At 39.1% G+C, this 22,975-nt stretch overlaps 3 protein-coding genes across 3 annotated transcripts; all 3 read left to right on the forward strand.

Moving 5' to 3' along the window:
• The first annotated feature begins 229 nt into the window (after positions 1-229).
• Positions 230-3,359, forward strand: LOC116303763 (uncharacterized). Its single transcript, XM_031713364.1, has one exon. The coding sequence runs from the start codon at positions 329-331 to the stop codon at positions 1,487-1,489; it is 1,161 nt and encodes a 386-aa protein (XP_031569224.1). The 5' UTR covers positions 230-328; the 3' UTR covers positions 1,490-3,359.
• A 3,671-nt stretch (positions 3,360-7,030) lies between these two features.
• Positions 7,031-21,075, forward strand: LOC116303762 (uncharacterized). The gene is made up of 12 exons (XM_031713363.2): positions 7,031-7,196; positions 7,775-7,894; positions 9,035-9,301; positions 9,691-12,200; positions 12,750-13,023; positions 13,210-13,388; positions 14,719-15,180; positions 16,250-16,433; positions 17,143-17,319; positions 17,808-17,876; positions 19,101-19,339; positions 19,739-21,075. The coding sequence occupies exons 2-12, from the start codon at positions 7,795-7,797 to the stop codon at positions 19,853-19,855; spliced, it is 4,578 nt and encodes a 1,525-aa protein (XP_031569223.1). The 5' UTR covers positions 7,031-7,196; positions 7,775-7,794; the 3' UTR covers positions 19,856-21,075.
• A 408-nt stretch (positions 21,076-21,483) lies between these two features.
• Positions 21,484-22,938, forward strand: LOC116303761 (uncharacterized). The gene is made up of 3 exons (XM_031713362.2): positions 21,484-21,575; positions 22,169-22,202; positions 22,408-22,938. Exons 2-3 carry the CDS (start codon positions 22,199-22,201, stop codon positions 22,728-22,730), a joined length of 327 nt encoding a protein of 108 aa, XP_031569222.1. The 5' UTR covers positions 21,484-21,575; positions 22,169-22,198; the 3' UTR covers positions 22,731-22,938.
• The last annotated feature ends 37 nt before the right edge of the window (positions 22,939-22,975 follow it).

Below are 22,975 nucleotides of genomic sequence, written 5' to 3' on the forward strand. Positions count from 1 at the left end.
TGTAAGTCGCACTTAATAATTCAGCGTTTGCAAACTCGCGCTAACAGGACAGGTGCAACTCCAGCGTTCCACCAATCACAGCTATTTGTTTATCATTTTGAGCCGTGATTGGTCCAGAAGACAAAATATTCTCTGTTTAAACCACCAGGGGGAGTGGGATGCGCTGTTTTGTTTTTCAGCAACAAAAGTCTTGACGTAAATCGTAGTTTTTAATTCATAAGGTTTTTTACCGGTCGGCCTTGAAGGGGGAAACTAGAAAGCTCTTCTGTAGAATTATCCGAGCGGAACTCGAAGATTCTCGTCTTGGATTTGAATTTTTATCTGCAAAATGACTGCCAAGTCGAAAAGTAAAACTGACAAGGACTATTTCTATAAAGATGAAATTTTGAAAGATGAAAAAATGAAAGCGCCGGCGGAAGATCCCCCGTTTACTTTGAAGGACATCAAGAATGCTATCCCACCTCATTGCTTCGAAAGGTCTTTCTTCAAGTCCACGCTCTATCTTCTCTTCGACCTAGCCATGATATCGGCAATGTTCTATCTGGCAGTGAAAATGTATGATTCGAATCTACCCTGGTACATTCATGTCATATTTTGGCCCGTGTATTGGATATGTCAAGGTTGTGTGTCATTTGGAGTATGGATAATTGCACACGAATGCGGCCACTATTCGTATTGTGACAGCAAATTCATCTGTGACTGGCTTGGACTAGTTCTGCATACTACACTTCTGGTACCGTATCATTCTTGGAGAATTAGCCATTCTAAGCATCATAAGAATACTAATCGGATGGATGGCGACGAAGCTTTCGTACCTATGACCAGAAAAGAACGCGAGAAAGAAGATGAACTAGAATTCCCAAACGTATTCCAGCAGCTGTACCATGTATTGAAGTATCTGGTGATTGGATTTCCAGCATACCTGATGTTCCATGCAAGAGGTAGAAAATATAATACTAAAGTCAACCACTTCGTGCCTAAAGGTCCTTTATTCAGCGAGAAGGAATACAGAGATGTTATCATCAGCGATATAGCGATAATAATATGGCTGGTCGTACTGGGATATCTGGCATTATATGTCTATAGCATCCAGTGGTTAATTTATTTATATATAATACCATACTTGAATGTTAATATGTGGCTCGTCATCGTAACCTATCTACAACACACAGATATCAAAGTACCGCACTACGATGATGAAGAGTGGTCATGGCTTAAAGGGGCGTTATGTACCATGGATCGGGACTATGGAATCTTGAATTACGTGTTCCATAACTTGACAGATGCTCATATCGCACATCACCTCTTTTCGTACATGCCGCATTACCACATCAAAGAAGCCACGCAACATATCAAACCAATCTTGGGAAAGTACTACAATTATGATGATACCCCCGTTTGGAAGGCTCTCTGGAAAAGCGATTCGTACTGTAGATTTGTCGAAAACCATGGTGGTGTTAGATGGTATAAATATGACAGAGAACAATGAGTTATGAAGACAGTATGGACAATACCACTGTGAGCAAGACGTCAGGAAACAGTCGATGACATGGTAAAAGTGAATGATATACACCTACTTGCAAGAACGTCATACGAAAATAGAACAGTGATTTAGTGGGATAGGAATTATATTAAAAAACAAAATATCACTAAGCTGAACTTTTTCTTTTGTCTTTTAATGTATTCCTTTCTTACTAAATTACGAATGTTCTAATATCGTATGACAACGTTCTTGCAAGTAGGTGTATACTTGAATTGTAAGACAATGGTGGTTTGAGATGGTGTGACGACAGTGAAGAATGAGTTAGCACAACGTCAGAAAACAGTCTTTGTCAAGGTAAAAGAGTGTGACATGCTTAAATTATAAGAATATTGTGGTGTTAGATGGTGTAAATATGATGACAGAGAACAGTTAGTCTACTGAGAAGACATTCAGAGCAGTACCATTCTAAAGTATAGACAGTATCATGAGAACGCTAGGTCAGGGAACAGGCGTTAACATGGTAGCAGCGAACAGAGTGACAATGGTTTGTGGATAAAGCGGGTCGTATAAATAAGACAGAGAAGAGTAGACTTTAGAGTATAGATGGTAGACGCTGACCATACCTCTGGATCCAGACCAGTCATGGAAACGGAGAATGCAAATTGTACATAAATCAGGTATATAACGAAACAGCTACAGTGCAACTATACTGTAACCGGGGCCACTTAGATTAGTTAGACAAGAGAACCAATTAAAATCTTTGGATAGTCGAGCCAATCAGAAGCCTAGAATGCACAAGAATGGTAAATTGACCTGGTGTTACGTCTAAATAAATCGAACTAAATAACTGTCTTTTTTTTCATGAGATAAAATGAGATTACAAAGACACGTTAAACGGCTATTGTTTCTGCTGCTTCCTGATTGGCTTTACTACCCAAAGTTGTAATGTATTGTTTTGATTCTACAATTTGATTTGTTCTCGCTGTCTAACTAGCCCCGGTTATAGTAGTCGTACTGTAAGATAATGGAAAGATAAGCAAGTAATGCCAATCAAAAGGCTTGGAGGAACACCAGTTCAGATGAAAAGAAGACGAGAACGACAGCGATTCCCGTGGGTGTGGGGATGGGGAGTTATAAGTAGAGCTCTTAAGCGTGGCGTCATTCGTCCAACGTTAAAAACAGTTCTCAATAGAATAGATTACTTTTTTAACGATTTTAGTGGCCTTTGGACCCGGAAATACGTGATAACTCAAAATCTTTTTGATATATGTAAAATTTTGAGCGAAATCTTTATTGAGTTTTCTTACATCGAAAAGCTTTTACCGCTGTCATTTTCAGAGTTCAAAATTCAAACGTTTTCTCTCTGGCTCGTTTTCTCTCTCGGCTAATGATTTAACGTCCTTATCAACAATTGAGATTTTGACAGCTTTTGAAAGCTACATTATATATACATGAATGTTATGAAAACCTTAGACTAGTTGTCAGAAATTATCTATAAAATATGATGAACCATTTTTGAACCTATACTTCTGCGTTTTAATAGTTTGGATTTTTGGCATACGGACCTTTTTCAAAGTTTGACGAGACACAAATTGGGCTTCGTCTGAGGTCTGAAAAGCGAAGTGATAACAGCGCTATATACGATGCCTTGCAAAAGGATTATTATAAATATTTTATTATTACCAAATTAACTCATAGCGTTCCTCTTATTCATCATTTATACATTTTCCCCCGGATTTTTGATTATTCTAAATAACGTTGGAATTCATAATGAAACATTTGTATTCAAACAAAGTTTACTCATAGTGTAGTATTGTATAGAAGATCGATTATTTCTGTGATATTTGAAGTTTTAAAAGCATTGAATGAATTATTAAACTCGATTTTACATTCAATAAAAAGAGTCTGTGTTTGCCTCTATTATCAGTCATAATTGTCGTTGATTGCTTTGCTTCGCTTCTACAGACTGTGTACCATTCGTTGATCATTTTTGAATCAGGCTAATTCAGGTTAAATTGGTTTTCAAGAGTTTGTCTCTGACGCGGATTGAAAATGTTTTAACCCATCTTTATGCATAAAAACATTTATATCCATTTAATATTATTGTTTATACGACATCGGCTACAGCGCGTTCTTGCCTTTTCTTAAAAAGAACTCATTCTCATTACATCACTTAGGTTAGAACCAGTCCCCTCTCATTTTCTTCTTTGCCGCGCCTTTCCCCCAAAAGTAAGATGGCGGAATGGAGGCGGCGTTGAATCTTGCTGTTATTTTAGCCTGAAGATAAAGAAGGAGAAATTGATATGGTTAGCAGCTTTATGTCCTGGACTTTCTTGTTTAGTAAATAATCGACTATTTAGCTTGCCCTTTATCGACAGTCGTTATTTCTATGCCGATATTTACGGTGGCCCAAAAGAGGCATGCAGCAAGTTAAACAAACAAGAAGTGGGTTGCTGCATATTAGACAAGCTGCCGCATTTGAGACGAGTTGCTAATTATTAGACGAGTTGCTGCAAATAAGAAAGAAGTTGCTAGTTTCAAATATAAGCATATCAGAGGAGTTGTTACACGATAAACGACAAGCAATGCGCGCGCATTATTTAGAGACTCGAAAATACCGAGAATCAAAACCAAGTGGAGTAAGAGAGCTCTTGTCATGAAACTGTTCCCAGGAAGCATTTTGATTTAGAAAAATACGCTTGATTTTCCAGTCGAGGTTGCTTGCTTACCAAATAACTGTTAATGCTGAATATAAAGGAAAAATGGATTAAGTAGTCACTGCTTCTAAAATAATGTTAGCGCCAAATTCAATATAATATGCTTTGAGAAGTGGAATATCTGATCTGAATACGATGGGATTCGAACCCAACGACAAAAAAAAAAAAAAAAAAAAAAAAAAAGATAATCGATTCCACTGTGCCATACCCCCGAGACATCCGCAGAGCTGAGGCGGCGTATGGACTTCGGACCTGACGGCGATTAAATCCTTCTGCCCTTGGGTGTACGAATTACGCAAGAAAATGTTCTAGCCGAAGCATCAGGGGAGAGACCAGCCGGCCCCCAGACCATATCGGCTAATCCCTTGCATCTCTGCCACGCACAGAATCGGTTGAAAAAATGATGTTAAAAGTCTAGTCTATCTGGTGCATTGTTTTCATGGCTATTGTTATGCTGATTTACCGGTCAACCGTGGTCCAGTGGAAAAAACATGGGCTTCAATGACACTGAGTCAAGTCCGGTTGAGCGAAATTAGTACCAGGATGGGTGACCTGAAACTGATACCTATTTAAAGTTTTTTGCAAGATTTTTTTCGCAATTTTTAATCAATTACTGAAGAAATAGAAAACGCTCGCGCGTGCTGTGTGCAGTTATAAAGCATTCGGGGATTGGCAGAACACAAGAGAAGCATGGCATGCAGCAGAGTTTTTCTCAATACTTCTCGAGTGTTATGCCAATCCCCAAGTGCTTTATAACTTTACACAGCACAGCAAGCAAATTTTTTATTTCTTTTATAAAATACAAATTACAATAACCGTTATTTTAGATAGGAATGCAAAACTGAAAGTGCACGCGTGTGCTGTGTGCTGTCATAAAGCACGCGCTTTCAACCAATCAGAACGGGAGATTAATAACAGTTATTTCATGAAAATCGTTTAAGTTGTGAAATTGTATAATATTAAAAACTGCTGGAAATTTCATCCGTGTCCAGCTTTGTATGATCATGTACGATTTTACGACGAAGAGAAGTACGACGATAACAAAGTCATTCGTATTCTGTGCCGAAAAAAATCGGACACGAAAAACGTCAAATTGAAATCTAACAGCTAAGGATAATTACTTGAAGTTTCTATACAAAAGTAGAGTACTTTGAATCGATTAGAATTCGATTTAGTTCAAAAATCGTCGAAAATTTAAAACTACATTTGTCGCTTTTTTAACTTTAGGAGTTCCTTTTCTCATTGTCTTCCAGATTCATTACTGCTTTTATCGACTACTCGTTTATCTCATACGGCATTAGTTCCTGGAAACTCGGCACTCGTTAATCATAAGGGTTTGTATCGGTAGAAATTACGAGGAAGTGAACTAGACTGGTTGAAATCTTCCAACAAAGGGTTGAAATGAGTGCTTTCAAAGAGTAGAATGATGGAAGAATTAATTCAGAGAAAATTCACTGGATATATGAGATAAATGTAAAAGGCCTTACTTACTGACATCAGAGTTTCTTCAGCTAGTAGCTGTCTTCCAGGGAGCTGACGATGAACACTTAAAGAAACCCCCTCTCTCTTTATCAGCGCTCTGTTTTAATAATAGTATTCAAAGCTGAATTGAAGCTACACAGATTACAGAGAAGTCGAAACAGATTAAACCCGCCACACCCATAAACTAAAAAAAAACAACATTATATTAATTTGCAAATCGGGTTAAAAATTCCGCATGAAGAAGCTGAGTCGTCCTATACAGGCTTTGCATCATCACGTGATGGTAGCCATAACAGGAGGCAGGAAAAATTGAATCATGGCTGCCATCACGTGGTGGTGCAAAGCCTTTATAGACTCCAGACATGGAAGAAAAAAGGTTCATGGCTAAGGCTGCTTTCACAGTAAAATTACGCTATAGAAGGTATCGATCAGAGGAAACACAGCAGTGCGCAGGCATGTTTCTCTTCACTAACTTCCACACTGACTCGAACGGCTGTAAACTAAACTGTAAACTAAATTTGCCCGCTAAATAGACAGTTTTCAAACTAGTCAAATACCGCTGTGTTTCTTGATTACAGACTTATTTACTCAGGCTTAGCCTCATTTCAGCGTTTAAATATTCACAAAAACCAACAGTAAAGTAAAGAATGCACAACTTCAACAATACAAACACTTTGAAACTCGACAGACCTTGACTGGAACTCTTTAATATTCTGCACAACATCGGGGCTATGACCCTCAGCAACAAAAAAATCCAAGGTGATGGAGTATTTAGGAACTACACTTTTTAGCTTTTTCACTCTGCATCCGCTCCTCTATGGACAAAATAAACCCATTTTCCCCCAGACAACTTGTTTTGTAGGAGGCCAAAAAATATTCAGTCCATGGATACTTTCTCGTCTTATTGTTATCAAAAACGCGCGCTCACCCATCGAGTATAACCTTCAGGCCGGTTTCATATCAAGTGACCGGACAACTGTTGACCAGGCTGAATAAAATGAACATTTTGGGTATATGTAGTTGTATAATACCATTGAGCTCGACAAATGAAGCCCGTTTTTGACCGAATGAACAAAAATCCCTGGGAAATGAAGATATCATGGCATTGTTTTCACGATTGTCCAACCTTTCGACCCAGTCCTCCTCCCACGATATGAAACTCGACAGTGTCGTTCAGGTTTAGCCTTCGCTAGACTGGATTTATCAAAACATACCTTGCTAACAATACGAAAAATCTCACGCGTTTGTCAGTTATTAATATTAACCAAAGATTGAAAGCCGTACACCGTGAAGGGACCCGTACTCAAACATGTAAATAAAAGATGAGAGTCCGCGCGGTTCACAAAGGGAACTGGCCAGTGGAATCAAATCCCCTTTAGACTTGAACAACTTTCTAAAGCCATAGCCAGACTTGCATTATCTTCTGCTTTGTGGACTTGGTGGCATGTTTGTTCGATGAAAATATAATTTCTTTTTTCTTAGAAGAGGATCATTACAAAGGCCTTTTAAAGCGGGTAAGTAAACTGAGTAGAGCTCAAACCACTTGCTATACGACATATGATACTTGACAATAGAATGTTTGAAGTCTGTAACGAGAATGAATGAATACCCAGACTAAGACTTCAATCCCCCTGAAAATCAAAGGATATATAACGAGGAAAATAAAACTTAGAATAAGTTTAACCATAAAATGACATTTAGAACTTCCAGTAAGATTGTTCTATCGCATGTGTGTGTGCTGGCAGAATAAGCAGGTTTTTTATGGCAGACACATTTTCTTCAAAAATTATTTTACTTACGAGAAACACCGAAAATTTTCTCCTTACAATCTTTGCACTTAGTTTACTGCCATTGTAGCTAACTAACGTTAACTGCTAGATTCTTTTGTAAGGACGTTAACTGCTAGATTCTATTGTTTTCCAGCTTTTTTTACTAATGTCGCAAAATATATTCATTTGATTTTTTAAAAATAAATGTAAGAGGATTTTTAGTATATTTTTTTTCTTTTTTTCTGGAAAAAAAATGAGACCTTTTTAGTATTCTTTGGAAGAAATCTTATCTGGAATTTTCTATATTTTTCAAATATTTTTAGGTAAGTTGAAGAGTACAGCAATGGACAGTCGAATTCTGTATCGTATGGTCTTGATAGCCGCTACTCTGGTATTGGCTACAAAGGGAAGACACTCCGAATCATACAAGAAAATTTACAGAGGTAAATCTTAATTTCTCTTTCAAAACTCTCGCGGTCCCCCACTTGCCAAATTTTGAATTTCTAAAAAAATTTTTTTTTTCAAATTTCAAATTTCAAATATCAAATTTTGTTTTGATCTTCACGGACAAAGGCCACAAGCGATGCATTTACGTGTGGTTCAATTAGCTACCAGTCTCATTGGGTGACCTGTGTCAATAGGAACCAACACAGTCCTGAGTACTAGTAGTATTCATGGTGGATTTAGACAGGTTGTCAATTGTTTGGTTCATGGATCAAAGATCAGTGTTACCACGTGTTATCCATGGCAGGGCAGGACAGTACGCCTAGCAACTTTGCCATCATTGTTTTCCATAAAAAAAGTAGTTATTTTGTTATATGTATTAGTTTACAAACATCGTTAACCCATAATGATCGAGTTCTTTCGTGAGGTTAGCCCAACACAAACTCTATCAGTACATTCTATATTTACAACACACAACTCTCATGACTCACATTTAGATTTTTACGAAGGGAGGAAACCTGAGTACCTGCATGGATATATCCATCGTGGCAAGGCCGGAGAGAACAACACATCAAACAAACTCTACTCACATGTTAGCGTGGTTCAGTCGGGCATACTATCAGCCAAACAATTTTAATGGGGATTTTAATTTGCGGAGACATTTTAAGAGCTTGTCATGACAAAATAAACGAAAGCTACCTTGAGCCCAACTAGACGAGGGGCCAACTGTAGACGCTCATTGTATTGTTTGCCAACATGAATTGTTTTCCTCCGCTTGATTCAAGAGTTTTCCTCCTGTTCTTCCTATTTTTCCTTCCCCATTGTCGCAAACCCTATCACGAAACGAGAGTTAAGCCGTGCCTAGATTTATATCAGCCCAGAAGTTGTTTCAGGCCGGGTTCGTTCTGTGAGTTAGACGTGCCCTGACTTAGATCAGCCCAGAAGTTGTTTCACAGTTCGTTCTGTGAGTTAGACGTGCCCTGACTTAGATCGTGCTTTAGGGTATCGATAAAATCTATAGGTATTTTAAATATAATATTTATTCAAATTGCTCCCCCCCCCCCCCCCCCCACCTTTTCCCTGTGGTTACAACGTACCTAGCATTGTAAATCAGTATATCATGCATTTTCATTCCCCAGACGATTCCCCGTCTGTCAAGCAACTTCTTCAAGAGATAGTCCCAAACGGTGAACTACCAGTACTGCCCGATGGCTTCCCAACACTGGACAAACTGAAGGCTGAAAAGTTTGATTATGTCGTCAAAAATGGCAACGTAACGGCTACGATAGACCTGGAAGATCCTGTCAGTTTACTGGGCGAAGGAATGAAGGTCCGAGACGTCACCATGACGTTTGTGTACAATAAGAAGGGTACTAGTAAAGGACACTGGGAGTTCAACGCTCAAGGTGATCAGGAGATTATATATATGACTGGGTAAATAATTCGATGTCGATGGGTTGGGTAAACAAGAAAACGAGGAAAAGGAAGAAAGAATATAGAAAGAGAGAAAGAGAAAGAGGGAGGGAAGGAAGGGGGCAAGCTAGAAGAGAAGAGGAGAGCAAAACAAACAAATAACGAAAATAAAAGCAATATTAATCTAAACAAACAAACAAATAAACAGACAGACAGACAGACAGCCAACGACCCAACGAAACCCATGTTGACCCTAAATTCCACTGCAGAACTACACTTCTTTGGTCAAAATCCGTGTTTGCATTTATGCGGTATTTGATATACAGGTTTGTGTGATAACGCAAAATTGAAGATGAATAATAACGTTCTCTTTTTGTATCAGGTAAATGGCGCCATGGCAACATGTTGGCCAGAGTAAAGATCGAAGAGTCGAAGGTTGGTAAGCACCACACATTAGTGGCAGCAGCGGATCGATTGAACGTCTACGACATAGCATCATCAATATCTGAAAAACAAAGCATTGAATCGGCGGGAATGAACTTAGCCGTCCTCAAAAACCTTACCGTGACAAATGTAGAGATGTACTCTGTGTTCAAAGGGGACAATGACTACGTTTTCATGATTTCTGGAAAACCAGAAATCGATGGAACCAAGGCAGAGACATGTAAGGTATTCGTAAGAAGGTTGCCTGACAAGAAAGGGGTTTTTTCAGTTCTCTTGGAGTTCAAGAAAGATCTTCCTTCAAGAGTGCTATTGAAGTTAATCAGTGATGATTTGTTCAAAATCCCCTTCGTGAACCACCTTATAGCACAGACGAGACTCTTCCGCACTTCTGAGACAGACTTCGGGTTCGTTGCTTCGACAGGAGAAGTCGACAAGTTACCATTGAAGTCCTTTGGTGGTGGTATCTTATCAACAGAATTAGACTCTAGGATCTCTAAAGGTTTAACCTTACTTCTCCCCATTCATCTGGGAAACGAGAATCAAAACCCGGTTCGAGTTGCAGTCGAAATAGACCCTCCACTTGTCAAGTTCCTGACGGGTAAACACGAGAAAGTAAGCGTTTCACAAACCCTCGCTGCTCTTTCTCCAAAAACACCAGTGTCGGTCCTACCATATGGCTTCCCTGACCTTGCCAAAGTCTCTATCAATAAGTTCAGCTATAACATAGAACAAGAGACATTTTTAGTTTATTCGCACATCGCTGAGGAATTCACTGCCATTCCTCAGTTAATGAATGTGTCAAACATGGATGTAGTCTTTAAGCATAATGTAGGAGATCAAATCGATACCTGGACCATCGAGGGTGAAGGTCTCTCTAACCTTGGTGGAAATGTAGCTAAAGTTTCCTTATCGACAGAAGAAGAAGAAGCTAAAATAATCGTGTTCAAAGGGTCGTCTAAGAAGATGTCGGTGTTACAGCTTGCAAAGCAGTATGGTCTATCGTTCGTTCCTGACGAAGAGAGCAGAGCAATTGTCGAGAGCAGCAAAATGAATGACTTTTTATTTACGAATCCGACTATAAAGTCAGCTTTTTCTATTAATCAGAAGAAACGCTTTATTCATGTATCTGGAAAAGGCCATTTTCCCGGCGTGAAAAAGCTAACAGAGGCAGAAGTTGTCGTGTACGAAGAAAGTGGGAAACTAAAAACCGCTGTTGGATTCGTTTTCCCAAAGATTCCTTTGAATTCTTTGATCGATGCTCTCACTGGGTTCGATACGACAAATTTAAAGATGTTGAAAAACAGTTACAATGCATCGTTGGTTCTCTCTCCTCAAGAAGACCGGTCTTTCTTCGAGAACCCGACACTTTCAGGACTTTCTTTATCACGTGGAATGTCACTAGTAGGTTTGTTCCGAATTCCAGAAGACTGCGAAGGACTTAAACTATGCGAGAGCGTACAAAGCCTGCTTGAGAGTGATGAATGGTATCGTATCCAAGGTCTTATCAAACATGACGGATTTTCCTTAACTGGATCGATCAAACGAAACTACGCATTAGGAGAAAGCTTGATGCTTACGGACAACACGTTGGATTTTACCATCGGACAAGACTCCTCGTTTGTTGTACACAGTAGAATGACTCTCCCAAAAGAGAAGCTGTCCTTTACAGGGTCGTTGAACTTTGCTGAAGACAACGTGATTTTGGACATGGAGAGTGATGACACTCTTCATCGAACATTCAAAGGTGGACTCATTAGACTCGATAACCTGGCAATAAGCACACCTATTCTCAAGCTACTCCCGCTGAAGGACTTGCGCATCACTGGCCGCATGAACCTCGGTAGCATTGAAAGCAAAACTTTGATGTCAGCGGATGCTGTCGTCACATATCAGCCGACAGTACCGGAAGTGAGCCGCTTTGAAGCCAAATTTGAACATCAGAGGATCGAAGAGCTGATTAGTGCTTTAGAAATGACTAATGTTAGTATTCCAAGGGTTTTGAGTAACGCTGATTTCCCTGAAGGGTTTATGGCCATCTATGATCCAACCATTGACAACACCACCAACTTCTTTATTACGGGCCAGATGCATATTTTTGACAAGGACTTTGACGCTATCATGAAAATGAAAGATTCAAAGACCTTGTTGATCGATACAGACAACACCAAAAGTCCATATGTGATCTCTGAAGGGAATGTCATACTCCAGAAAGACCTAGAAAAATCCACAGGAGGCCCAAAGCTGCACATCGAGGTCACTCCACGACAAACAAAGGTCAAGTTGATTGGTTACGCAAAGGCTTTTGGGATATCGAAAGCAGTTAATATTGACGTCACTGATGACGGAACAGGCTTTCCCATATATGGCAAGCTGTTTGACGTCAGTGGGGTTGGAATTTTGATATCGTCCAATGACGTACTCAGCTCATCTGAAACAGCGGAATTCTTGGTAAGTAGTTGAAAATTGATAAGCTGTTCTTCATATATTCACTCTATTCACTGGTACATTTATAGACACTGTTTCTCTGTTTCTAGCTGTACTACCACCCTCCGTGTGCAGCCCCCCTTTCCCTAAACAACAACAACAACAACAACAACATCAACAAATTTTCGACTGAGTCTGGAGCAATTGGTCTGGAGGGAAAATAGGCAATAGTTAGTACTGACGGTTACAATAGGACTTGGGACGCGCAATAGTTGGTACAGTAACCAATCACAGCACAAGAACGGTGGCCAGGTTATTAGAGCGACGCTTGATTCCACTCCAACCATTTAGCAATATATTCAACCCGCTAATCATCAAATGACAAATGATGCCCTATTAGGGGTTTAGTGATAAGGGATATCAGACAATAGAGACAAGAGATATTTTAGAATAATCTTAAATAAATTAAAGATCTCGGCGACGAGAGATTATGAGACCCCTTATAACAGCCCTTAAAATGATTACACTTGTTTTTCTATTATTATATTGAATCATATTTCTTCACACGTTTAGGCATATGGGTGTCTAGAAAGTATCAAAAAAGACGTTACCTTGGAAACCCAACGAATATTAAAAGACGCAGCACACGAAGCAGATACGTTTATTGCGCAAGCGCAGGACAACCTTAAAGAAGCCAAGACGTATTACCGCAAGGCAACAGTGGATGAGACCACGTATCGAGATAAACTAGAGAAGCAGAAAGCCTTGTTTAGAAAAAGAGAAAAAGAAGTGTGGAAAGCGGAGGAGAAGTATAACAGCAGCTGTCAACTGGGACACTGCAAGAAAAGTAAGTCTTTATGATTTTTGGCGCCAATAGACGAAGGAAACTATATTTTGTTGTTCTTACCTATAGCCCCCTCTGTTCTCTTCTTTACTCTTTTTTCTCTCGATTCTCTCTTCCTTTTCCTCTCTCTTGCTAAAGAATTTCATAGTAAACCTTGATTTTGATTATGATAACCCTTTTTCTTCCCAGAATGCATCGGGTGCCCTGACTGGAACCGCTGCTGTTCACGTGACGTGTTTGGTAACTGTGTCGAGTGTCCTGCCTGGAACAAGTGTTGCTACACAACTGGGGACCCTGTGTGCGTAGCCAAGAACCATGGCTGTCAACACATCAGGAAGGTGGCAGAAGGGAACTACGAGGATGCTAAGGTATGTTTGTACTGCCGTCCCTTGTTAGTTAGGAAATCCTGAACGATGATGAATATACAAGCAGATAGAGCGTATTGGCTGTGTTATATGATTTACATATACCAGTAATGCATATGGACCTGACTTACAGCACGACATGACTTACATATACCAGTAATGCATATGGTACTGACTTACAGCACGACATGACTTACATATACCAGTAATGCATATAGTACTGACTTACAGCAGGACATGACTTACATATACCAGTAATGCATATGGTACTGACTTACAGCAGGACACGACTTACATGTACCAGTAATGCATATGGTACTGACTTACAGCACGACATGACTTACATATACCAGTAATGCATATGGTACTGACTTACAGCAGGACATGACTTACATATACCAGTAATGCATATGGTACTGACTTACAGCACGACATGACTTACATATACCAGTAATGCATACGATACTGACTTATAACAGAACATGACTTACATATACCAGTAATGCATACGGTACTGACTTATAGCAGGACATGACTTACATATACCAGTAATGCATACGGTACTGACTTACAGCAGGACATGACTTACATATACCAGTAATGCATACGGTACTGACTTACAGCACGACATGACTTACATATACCAGTAATGCATATGGTACTGACTTACAGCAGGACACGACTTACATATACCAGTAATGCATATGGTACTGACTTACAGCACGACATGACTTACATATACCAGTAATGCATATGGTACTGACTTACAGCAGGACATGACTTACATATACCAGTAATGCATACGGTACTGACTTACAGCAGAACATGACTTACACATACCAGCAGATAGAGCGTATTGGCTGTGTTATACATACGGTACTGACTTACACCACGAGAATTACACATACCTGTAATGCAAGATAAGATACGGCTACACGATGAAACTGCATTTCATTTTCCACTGATATACGTCCTCTTTTACTCCGACGAAGGACTAGCGTCCGAAACGCCAGTTTTCCCATCTTTTCGCGGTGTATAATCTACCCTTTTATCGTTACTGTTTCATTAGAAACCCCGACGCAGCTCACACTAGTTTTTAGCTAGTTATCTCTTCTGATATACGTCAACCTCTCTACTGCTGGAATTTGACGAGTTGTGCGTCCCGTAATTTCTCGAGCCTGCAGTACCTATAAAGATGAGTTCTGCTGATAAATACAAACAGGATGCGCGCCCACACTTGCACTCCAAAAGGGCCTATCTGCGCGCGTCTGTCAAGTCTGGTCGTTTTATGATGACCCATATTTATTTAAGTTTTTATCTAATATTCCATTAGGATATCTTAAAGGATCAGAAAAAGCGTCTAGACCACGTCACTAAAAATCTCTTCGACGCCGAGTTCTCCAAGGGCAAAACCAAAGCTGTTCTGGATGCTGCGGGGAAAGCATTGTCTCTCATCGACAGAGACTCGGTGACTGGGATAAGAGCATCGAAAGCAATCAAAGACTTTGGCCTTGAAAAGTTATTTGATATCAAGAGTATCTGCTTCAAAGAGCCACTAGAATCGCTTGCATCCAGTTGCATTAATATGCAAGTGAACTTGACAATGATGGGTTCCACTGACGAGAAATCTTATCCTCTCAAAACATGTCTGAATAAGGACCTATTACCCAGTGTCGCGCGCTTCGTAGCAAATATCATGTTCCCGGATGTTAATGGTGTCAGACATCGACGAAGCTTATTGAGCGAGGAGAGGGAGCCTGGTGTTAATTTTGAAGCTCAAGACGCGGAATTTGAGGTAAGATTAAAGTCAAATTTTCAAGTGTTTTTATGTGAGGATTGAAAATGATCTTTAATGAAGCACGCGGGATTCATACTGAGAACATTTTCGAGTTCCAAATTACCGCTACGTTCCTTGATTACAGACTCGGTTCACTCGGTTCACAAATACCAACAATACAGTAGAGAATGCACAACTTCAACAATTCAAAGACTTTTTACATATTATACGAAGCTTAGCTGGAACACGTGAATATTCTGCACGAAATGGAGGCCAAACCTGAGCATCATACAACTCGAAACAAAATGAAGTATTGGGGCACATTGGGCCTGAATTGAATTGATCTTCTATAGTGATGCTGGATTTCTTGTCTTAAAATGAAAATATTCTCCTGCGGAATACAACCCCCCCCCCCCCCCACCCTTAATAAAAAGAGCAGTTATGGGGAGAGTTGAAATCGTTTTAGATTAACATTAATTTTATGGAGGCCGTTCTTAGAAGATCGTTTTCCCTGGGTGCCATTTACCTCGATCTTCTCAAGGTGTACCTTTTTTGAGCGGACACCATCGGGACTTCGGTCCTTGTAAGCTTTATGAATCCGTGCAATAGAAGGAACGCCGTCCTATTCGGTACTAGCTCAATAACCTTATATGTGTTAAGTATTTCTAAACAAAATACGCTCAAATACAGTTGACTCTCTCATAAGCGACCACCTTGGGGCGAGGAGTAAGTGGTCGCTTACAGGATATAGTTGCTTACGAGAGCGGGCGTTCAAAGAGAGTCGACTATAGTCTCCTAAGACGGCAGTGGCTGATCCAGGGGAGGGGTGCAGGGGATGCGCACCCCTCCCTGGTTCGACTTTGTGCCCCTACTTCGAAGATAGCCAATACAAAGTACTGTTTTTTTCCTTTGATTCTAAGGAGTGCATCCCTCCCTGGGTTAACTTTGTGTGCAGCACCGCTACGCGCTCCCAGAACAAATTCCTGGATCCGCCCCTGGACGGGTAAAACTCTTATGCATTATCTAACGATCAATCTTATCTATCAATCAATTTACAATCAATAATGATAAATATCTTTTACTTTAGTTGGAAACTTCCCATAGAAGATCAAGGAGATCAGTAGATGAAGAGAAAGAGAGATCCCATGAAAGAATTGAACCTTTCTGGGACCTCATCCGCGAACACAACCCCTTACAAGATGAGGCTAAACCCATCCCTAACCACCCTGCTATGGGCAAAGCTACATTGAAAAGGAAATGGAAAATACCAGGTAGATAAATAGTAAACACATCCATACTCCTCCCTCCTCACGGTCCAGGTTCTTTTGACTTGGGTTTAGGTTGCCTGAGCATGCATGAGTTGAATAGTGGTATCTCTGAAAATAGGCACAAAATTCTAGAAAGAAATTGAAGCTATTATCTCAAAGCAGCCGGTTTGCATTTGCTTTTTTGGGTTTGCTTGTTTGTTTTGTTTCTCTTTGATTGATAAAATTTGGGTACGTTGATGCGTATGGAAGTTAGATTCATACAACAATATGACACCCTTCACTATGAATGCCTTATCAATGTATTTATCAATGGTGAATCCAGGATGATTAATTCAAGAAAATACCTCTCACCTATAAAGATTCCTCCTGTCAAATGAATGGGGAGGAGGCGTGGCTATCCAGCCACTCAATTTGCCCCATCGGGATCAACACTTGAATCCTTGGGTGTTTACCATTTAAGCCAATCCATCCGGTTGGAAAATGTTTGCTATTGAAAAAAATTTACTTCCAGCAAATGGTACACGCGTCTACCGGAAGAACCGAAAAGAGCGGGAAAAGTGGATTACTTCAATGAGATTACTTCAATAGCAAGACCGAGTTTTCCGGAATTTTCCAATCGGGATGATGTATACCATTTGTTCTTCCAACCGGAATTTAGGTTTTTTCCACGTAAATATAGCGCCCTTTGACTTTTTTCCCTGTTTTTTTTTAGCCTCCGAGAAAGGGCGCTGTAAGATCTACCATCAGCTGTTGAACATCTGTCGTGACATGATGAAGACTGTGAAGAAAATGTACAGTACCTACATGTACGAGAGATACATGTTTGCCAAGGAGAAGGACAACTTCAGGAGGAGACTCAGAAGAGTTACCAAACAACTGGAAACATCAGGTATTGCACCAGAAAGTGTTCCTATGAGAATGACATTATTGTTTTGCCTTCTAGATCAAGTTTTAATTTCTTTGAATCTTATTTCAATAAAGAGCCCGATATTGAGAACTTCCATATCCCCATCAGGAATAATTATGTGAGCCAGTGTTTTTGCAGTTTGAAAGCTCATTAAGTGCCTGTCTTCATACTGGGCGACTATGCATCCATATCCAATACATACACTTACTCAGTTAATTACTAAGTCAGTATGTTCTCAGATCAGGGATGTTTTTAAAATCAACTAGCAAAAATTGGGTAATAGACTGTGCAAACCATATATTCTTGAAATAGCACTAAGTAAATAGCACTAAAGACAAGGTATTTCTTTTGTCTTCAATCGTTCATTGGTGCTATTTTGTACTAATTAGTTAGTACTATTTCACGGATATATGGGTTTGCAGTCTACTGAGAGGATTTTTACTAACGACTAGATTTGATTGTATTTCCAGCCAAACTAGTGTCGGGAACAGAAGATCAGATGGTCAAGATTGAACGAAGCTTGAACTTCCTCAGTGTTGGTAAGAGAAGTGCCTATACACTCAATTGAAGAATCGTTGTCAGGTTCAGAAAGCTGAGACCGAAATAGCACGTGGGAAATGACATTTGCGCTATCCATGAAGTCGGTTTATTAGAATGCCAAACGCGTAATAAAAACAGTGGATGATGCCACGGGTCGCCGGTCACAGCATGCATCTAATTAACGTACTTCCCATGTGCCATTTCGGTCACAGCTTCTATGTTTCTGAACCCGACAATGATTCTTCAGTTGAGTGTATACAAGACACATGAATAACAAAATATAAATAGAGGATATTACATGGGCGCGCGGAGATACGAAATTTATCTTCGAGTGTTGAAAAGATCTCTCACAAGTGAGCGCAGCGAACGAGTGAGAGATTTTCAACACGAGAAGATAAAATTCGTATCTCCAAGCGGCCATGTAATATTCTGTTTATTATATAATTATCAATGAAAGTATGTTTTGGCTTTTTCAGGCAATTCTTTCCGTGTATTTTTGGATAGCCATCGCAATGCTATTTTCACACGTGGAAATAACATGTTATTTTCACGTGTGAAGATATCAATTTTTCGAAATAGAGAAAAATAGATATTTCATTGGTAATTATATAATAAAATACATTATTTCCACGTGATTTGAAATCTTGGCGCGGAATGCAGTGTTCATCACATCGAAAATTTCCAAGTATCTTTTTATTATCTGTTAAAAAAAAAAAGAAATATTTTTCACCAAACAGTGGAAATATGCTGTTTTTAAAACGGCGCGCATTCCATCATGGATGAATTTCTTTTATTTTCTAAAGCGACAAAATTGTTGTTTATCTAGCCGAAAACCTGGAACTAGAAAATATCGTGCTTTGAACAAAATGTTCCCTGATTGGTTAATCCGTTTGAGCTGAGAGAAGCGAAATCGCCTGGTTACGAATAGCTTTGTGAAGAGCAAATGATCCAAAACCGCGCGCCCTTGGCACATCGGATGGGATGGCTTTCTCTGATTTTTTTCTTGCATCTAATTGGTTATTGGTTCTTGTTCTCCTTGTTCAATCAAATTGCTGGTTTTCAATGATTCCCGAGAGAATAAAACAAAAAACAAAAACAAAAGAAACGATGGCCATGTTGGATGATATGACAAAAGAGACTAATAACGAATCTTGTTAAATTCATCCAACATGGCAGCTGTGAAAAAAATCAATACCAATAACATACTGCTTCATGTTTCTCAGGTGTTCGCAAGTGGATGGATAAGAGCAGTAAGGCAATAGAACGGCAAGACATCATTAGTGTCAAAGCCTGGGTAAAGGGCATGGACGCTAGAATCCAGTCCCTTGGCGGAGAGGGTGTTAATCGTTTCCTTTCCAACCTGTTCAAAGCTTTTTATGGACTGTTCGAAAGTGGCAACATACCGGACAAGAAGACTGGCAAGGCGTTGAGTGTCGTACAAAGAATAAACCACATGAAAAAGGTGAGTACGAACGAGAAAAGAAAGATTAGAAATATAAGAGTTGGGATATGGGTTCTCATATTAGTATAGGGTGGGCCGGGGGATTGGGGGGGGGGGGGGGGGGGGGGGGGGTCGGTGAAAGTAGGTGGATTATCAAAATGATTTTGGGGTGGTGGTGCGTAAGTAAGCAAGGGCGTTCACATTACGGTACTTCAGACATAGGACGTACATGAGGAATCAGTTAACGGGGTATTTGTGTCAGTATACACACTTATTAGAGTTGCGTTAAGACATTAGAAACGTTAGGATGGTTCGTACACACGGAACAGTTTGACAATTGGAAAAGAAAGTAATGCCTAATGTGTATTATTTAACTCACGCCATGTTCTTTTTACCAATAACGACTTGTTGTTTTTCCAGGCCTTTAACCAGATCTTCAAGAAAGATATTCCACTTGGACGTGCTAATTATTATGCAGATAGAGTACTTTATGACATAACAGAGATCAAGGGTATTGGGGTATACTGTAAGAAATGATCCCTCCCGATCAGGGATCGAAGTAAATATTACAGATTCTAACAAGAGGCGATCCAGGGTGGGGTCAGAAACAACGAGTATACTTGTAGGGGGTGGGGGAGGCGGTAGAATCTAATGCTGTAGCTCCTGAAAAGAAGACATGACGTTATGAGCGGCCATTTTGAAAACAACGTGAAATAAATTATCTATAAATTTGCTCTATAATCATCACTATGGCACAAGGTAAAAAGAGCTCTGTTATTGATTGGCCGGTTTGTATGGCTGCATTTTTAATTGGCTCGACATTCAACCAATCACAGCTCGTCTAATTTTCAGCAGTATGGTTTAATGCAATTTATAACATTCTTTTCATAGTTTAAAGTATACGAGGTCTTTAAGTAACGTTCAAAGTATGATTATGAAGGTCTATTAGCTAGTGGTTTTATATAGAAAAGGGCATTATTTAACAAGGTACGTCAGCCTGTTTATGAACGTACCTTTTCGATCTATTTAAGGTGTAAACATTCTCGTACCCAAAGCCTCATTAGAAAATCGGATATTTCTAATAAGTAGCCGGATCTGGGAATGAGAATAAGGTATAAGCTATTGTCCTTGCTATACTGCTCTGGAACCGGAGTTTAAAATGTATTTTAATGCAGGGTAGTTATTCCCTAAGTATAAGGAGAAGTCGTTATGGGCCGGTGGATGCTATTTAGGTAAATTCTTTTTTCGTTTTTTAGCGAGAGACTTTTAACGAAAACTCGAATAAAATTCTAATAGCTCGTTACCAGGTTTTTTCGGACAAGGGATCTGGAAAAGGAGAAATTATTGTATTAGACTACGGCGATACGGCGAATCGTAATGCATTATAGTACGTTTAGGGGTCAAATATAGAGCTAACGTGTGAGAGCTTGGTGATACATTTTTATTTATACTGCATGTCAATAATACAGCAAAACCCGCCAAAGCAGTCACCTGTTCCAATAGAAGAAAGAAAGACAAACAAACAAACTCTTCATATTGTTCGCTATTTGCTTTTGCCCTCTGAACGACCCATAATGCCTTGCGATTAAAGATGTCCCCTGTAGTCCATTGAAATGGCCCACATTTTAATAGTTGTCTAAAACGACTAATTGCTGTAAAGTATTCCCTTTCTTGAATTTGAAGAGTTCATCTCCATTATTCTTTTTCAAAGTTTAGTATAAAATATATTTTGTATGAGACAAAAAATAATAAAAATTAGAAAGAAAAAAGTAGTTAAAATCGTTTTTACTTTTTTTAGACAAGATTCATTGAAAAGGGTACTGTAACTGGGTGTTGAGCTGCCTTGAGCCCTCCAAATATGAGCAGCCTTCAATGATATCAGATCAAAATGCACACACGAATCAAATAAGCTTTTTTTTGGGAATAAGGAAAAGGGGGTGCGGTAGTTAGGGGGGGGGGGGGGGGGGGACATTTTAGAGTACAAATGTTACCACCAAGGTTTTATTATAAGTCATAGAGAAAAAGGGAAAATAGATATTAAAAATGTTTTTTTGACCTTGCAAAAGTCCCATATCATAAAAGTGGGAATTTTTTAAAATATAAATGGCAAAACGTACGTACTGGGCTTCCTGTGCCGACAGTAGAGCGTGACTTCATATATTTGACTTGTAAATTATAATTCGATCTGTGTCCTTCTTTGAATCGACACAAACAAGCGAAAGCTATTTGAAGGGAAAGTAATTCAAAAGTACCAGTTGTAAGTATCATTATAACGAAAATTCTAGTTTAGATGCATATTTAGCTACTCATTCAATCGTATCATCGCAATTATAACTTTAAAGATTGAAAACTACTCGACTATTTTGTAGGAAATTTATATTGTATTTTCATAATATTCAATGATTAACGAATCTTGCAGCTTGCTTCGACTCTTTTGTTTACCTTCTGGAAGTCGTCTGTACATGTAAGAAGATTAAGAGAAGAATATTTGTAGTACTTCGATAACATTATTGCTTATAAAGTCTTATATTTATCAGACACTTCACGGTTCAAAGGGTTTGTAGATATTCTCCTTTCATTTATTGGTATTATTATGATGATTTATTTGCAAGGGAGTTTGTATCGGGCCAAAAAATCTGTCTTCCCGAATCATTCATCATTTGTGGATTGATGCCATCCACTGGCGAACCAAATAACTGGGCTCCAATGCCTTAGTATTTTCTAGAATGTTTGCGTGACATTGAATCACTCGAGTTGCGTGACTAAACCTAGCTGCACTCTTTCTCGACACCAAGGCGTTAATTTGTTTGCTAAAATGACTTTTATCTTATTACATTTGCACTTTTTTAGATCTAAAAGATATATATAAACAAGAAACCAATGGGTGAGTAATGTATTTTTAATGAATATCACATCACTACCGCTACCGAGAATACTACTACTACTATCATGTGCACCATCACTACCACTACTAGTGACCACAACCATTACTACCATCACTACCGCCACTACAACCACTACGTTTTTTTTCTCTTTCTTTTCTTTTTCTTCTTTTTTATTTTTTATTTGGATATTTTTCTCTTTTTCAGCTTTGCACATAACTTTAGCTGTCTTTTCTGGTCTTCCTGATCCAGAATGGCAAATCAAACAGGGTGACCCAAACTACCAACAAATCTACGATGCTTTCCAAGATGCCAAGAAAAACAAGTTCACGCTACCATCTAGCAAAATGCCATCTCGACTTGGCTACAAGGGTTTACTTATCCGAGTGGACCGTCAAGGCCCAACTAGTTTAATTCTTGGCCCAAAGACAAAGGAACTACAGAAGCTGTTACTTCAAACAGCTCCAAGTAGCGTCTCTAAAAGCCTGGTTGACGAAATTATAGAATCTATCGACAAAGGAGAAATGTAATGGGATTATAGCCAATGGAAGCAAAAGCAACCTCAAATGAAAAGATACTTCACTAAATCTAATTATGAGAATATACTTTTAGGGCTTTTTTAGTGTTTGTTACTTATAGAATTATAGAAATTGATTGTTGGATATTTCTTTAGCTAATGAATACTTACTCCTCTTCAATAAATATAGACATAGTAAACTTTTTTTTTCAGTTTAAAAAGTGATATCGTTATTCTTTTAAAGCTGTCAAATTTGAA

Source organism: Actinia tenebrosa, unplaced genomic scaffold (assembly GCF_029948245.1).
Source record: "Actinia tenebrosa isolate PJP-AT-01 unplaced genomic scaffold, QUT_ActTen_1.0 PGA_scaffold7__59_contigs__length_16204524, whole genome shotgun sequence".
NCBI classification, from domain to species: Eukaryota; Metazoa; Cnidaria; class Anthozoa; order Actiniaria; family Actiniidae; genus Actinia; species Actinia tenebrosa.